This window comes from Carlito syrichta, unplaced genomic scaffold (genome assembly GCF_000164805.1).
Source record: "Carlito syrichta isolate Samal-C Ts95f unplaced genomic scaffold, Tarsius_syrichta-2.0.1 Scaffold306785, whole genome shotgun sequence".
NCBI lineage: Eukaryota > Metazoa > Chordata > Mammalia > Primates > Tarsiidae > Carlito > Carlito syrichta.
The window spans coordinates 68,918-71,773 of record NW_007250881.1 but is presented as its reverse complement, the minus strand read 5'-3'; the positions used below and the strand labels follow the sequence as shown (position 1 = coordinate 71,773).

Sequence of the window (2,856 nt, the reverse complement as noted above, 5' to 3'; positions counted from 1 at the left end):
TGGGCGAGGCCCACCGCCACCCTGGCGTCTACTCGCCCCGTGGGACACGCAGCCTCATGTGTCCCTGCCTGGGTCCTCCGACAGCTGGGACGCTGCCACCAGCCCGGGGCGGGATCAGGAGGGCAGGAGCCCCCCCGCCCCTTGGCCTCTCCAGCTCCAGGCCTCCTTCCCCCCAGGTGGGAGGTCAACCCCCTCTACTGCGACACGGTGAGGCAGATCTACCCGTACAACGGCGGCAGCCGGCTTCTCAACGTCATCGACATGGCCATCTTTGACTTCCTGATAGGTAGGTCCCCGTGGGCGGGGCCCCTGGCCCAAGCGGGCTCTGCTGTGGCTGGAGCTCCCCGTGGACTGGGGCCCATCGCAGCCTGGCTCACGAGGGCCGAGGAGCTCTGCACCTCCTGAGCCTCAGGAGCGGTGGCGGTCCCGGAGGACGGAGGGTAACGGGCTTCCCTGTCTTCAAAGAGCTGGAAGCCGTCCGCGGCGGGGGGGCCTCGTCAGCCAGGACACCACCCTGTCACAGGCCCAGGAGGGGCGGCAGACGGAAGCTGCATGTTCTGCACCACAGGAGGGGAAGCCCGGCAGGCAGGGGGAAAAGTGCGATTCACGGGCGAGAGGGCAGGCAAGGTCACACGCCACAGGACTAGTCACCCAGCCGCCGGGCCTACCGGCCCGGCAAAGCTCCCGAGAAAAGCAGTCCATCACAAGGTGGCCTCGCACGCATGCCGAGATCCAGAGCTCGTCAGACAGCTCAGCGCCCTGCCTTTGGGTGGACCCTAACAGGCCCAGGTAGGGTCTCGGCTGGAGGAGAGCCAGCACCAGCACACGTGCGAGGTGCAGTCCCATTCCTGCACACGAGAATCCGTGACTGGGGAAGGGGGGGATTGGCAGGCGGCCCACTCCGGGCTTGCCTGCCGGGCTTCCCCCCTCTCTGGGGACAGCGCGGCTGGAGACCTGGGCCCAGACACCTGCCTCGAGCTGCCGACTGGCCTCCACTCCCTGGAGAGCACTCGGGGGTGGGGAATGGCTTGGCCCCTGGCTTCCCGGCCCTGGCTGACTTCTCCCCGCCTTGCCAGGAAACATGGACCGGCACCACTACGAGATGTTCACCAAGTTTGGGGATGATGGGTTCCTCCTTCACCTGGACAACGCCAGGGGGTAAGTGTCCCGCGGATGCGGCCTGGCGCTCCCCGCCCAGTTGCGCCCCTGGCAGCTGCCGAGGAGGCGGAGGCCCTGAGAACGAACCCTCCTGGGCACGGGCCCTGTCTCCTCTCTTGTCCTCTGGCCTGAGAGCAGGCCTGCCCTCCGTGGCTGGCTCTCTGGGGCTGGCCCACGAGGGCCTGGACTGCCTGCCCTTGTCTTCAGGCAGAGGCTTCTGTGGCCCCAAATCGGAGGGGCTGGGGAGGCAGCGGTCTTGACCCCTGCGTTGCAGCCTCTAAGTCACAAAAGGCTGAGAGCAGAGGCAGCAGCGGGGGCCTGGGGAGGGGCTGCTGGCCCCTGTGAGAGCCCGTCTCTCCTCCCAGGTTCGGACGCCACTCCCACGACGAAATCTCCATCCTCTCGCCACTCGCCCAGTGCTGCATGTAAGTTTCCCCGCAGCAGGAACAAGGGCAGGCGCCCGCTGTGGCGCTGGGGCAGCCGTGCCCCAGGGCTCCGTCCACTTGGACTGGTCTAGGACACGGGGGGGGGAGGGGGGAGAACGGCGCGAGTCACTTCACTTCTTAGGCATCACGGCACCACGTGATGACATTTTGCTCAACGAAGGGTCCCGTAAACCAGGGTGCCTCCTAAGATTACTATGACACCGTCACTTTTACCGTACCTTCTCCGTGTCTGGATACGGTTAGGCATGCAGATACTTGCCGTTGTGGTACAACTGCCCACGGTGTTCAGTCCAGGAACGAGCCACGCAGTCTGCAGCCTGGGAGTAGAAGGCGATCCCAGAGCCTAGGTGTGTCGTGTAGCAGGCCAGACCACCAGGCTCACGCCAGTCACTCTACGATGCTCGCACGACAGTGCAGTCCCCTGATGAGACGCACATCTCAGGACATGCCCCGCCATTAAGCAGGGGATGGCTGTCCCACTCTCAAATTCCCCCCACAACATCTTTTTCATCCTTCAGCATAGGAGAAATGAGGATCCAACCTTCCAAGCCTCCCAGCTGCCAGGTTTAACCGTTGACCCACTCGGGTCATCACCTACTTTGCGGAGCCTGTCGGTCTTTGACCTTACTAATCAGACCTCTGCCCTGAGCAGCACTCAGGCAAGCTCATAAACAGGCTACTTGGTCACCACCGACGCGAAACCCTGATCAAAGTCCCGCAAACCTGTGGCCACTGGACAAAGCAGTGCCGCCTCTGCTGGCTGCCATTCCTCCAGGGAGTGTCCAACCTACTTCCCTACCTCCCCGGTGTTTTAGCCAAGCCTATAAAACTGCCCACCTGCTCAGCTGCAGTATCGAGGGCTAATCATCAGTAGTGAGTCAACCAAGCCAAGCCGCTGCAGGTGGGTCCGGCGGAAGGCTCAGCAGAGCGTGCCTCTGCTTCGTCTAGTGCTCAGGTGCTCGTCCACCGCTTCCCTTCCTGCCTCCCAAGCAGGAGAGGATGAGCAGTAGCTGTTGACCACCAAAAGCACACAGGGAAGCCGCTTCTGCGTCGGAGCCCAAGTCAGGCTCCCGGTGAAAAGAAATCAAAGCCCTCACGTCAGGGCTGGCCCCCCATTCCCCTCCCTCGATGCCAGGCGCAGAGAAACACTCTCAGGTTAGCAAGAACAGCTTGGGGCCAGCAGGCCCGGGCTTGGAGAAGGCACGCGGCGTCGTCACTCCAGCCGCTAGAAAGCGCGCCCGGCAGCGTTCAG

General features: G+C 63.7%; 1 protein-coding gene across 1 annotated transcript in view; it reads left to right on the top strand.

Moving 5' to 3' along the window:
* Nucleotides 1–2,856, top strand: part of FAM20A (FAM20A, golgi associated secretory pathway pseudokinase) — a 13,981-nt gene that overhangs the window by 10,264 nt on the left and 861 nt on the right. The window contains exons 8-12 of the mRNA XM_021715178.1: nucleotides 177–286; nucleotides 1,077–1,158; nucleotides 1,524–1,583; nucleotides 2,128–2,263; nucleotides 2,450–2,559. Of these exons, the coding sequence (XP_021570853.1) occupies nucleotides 177–286; nucleotides 1,077–1,158; nucleotides 1,524–1,583; nucleotides 2,128–2,263; nucleotides 2,450–2,559 (498 nt within the window). The remainder of the gene's footprint in view (nucleotides 1–176; nucleotides 287–1,076; nucleotides 1,159–1,523; nucleotides 1,584–2,127; nucleotides 2,264–2,449; nucleotides 2,560–2,856) is intronic.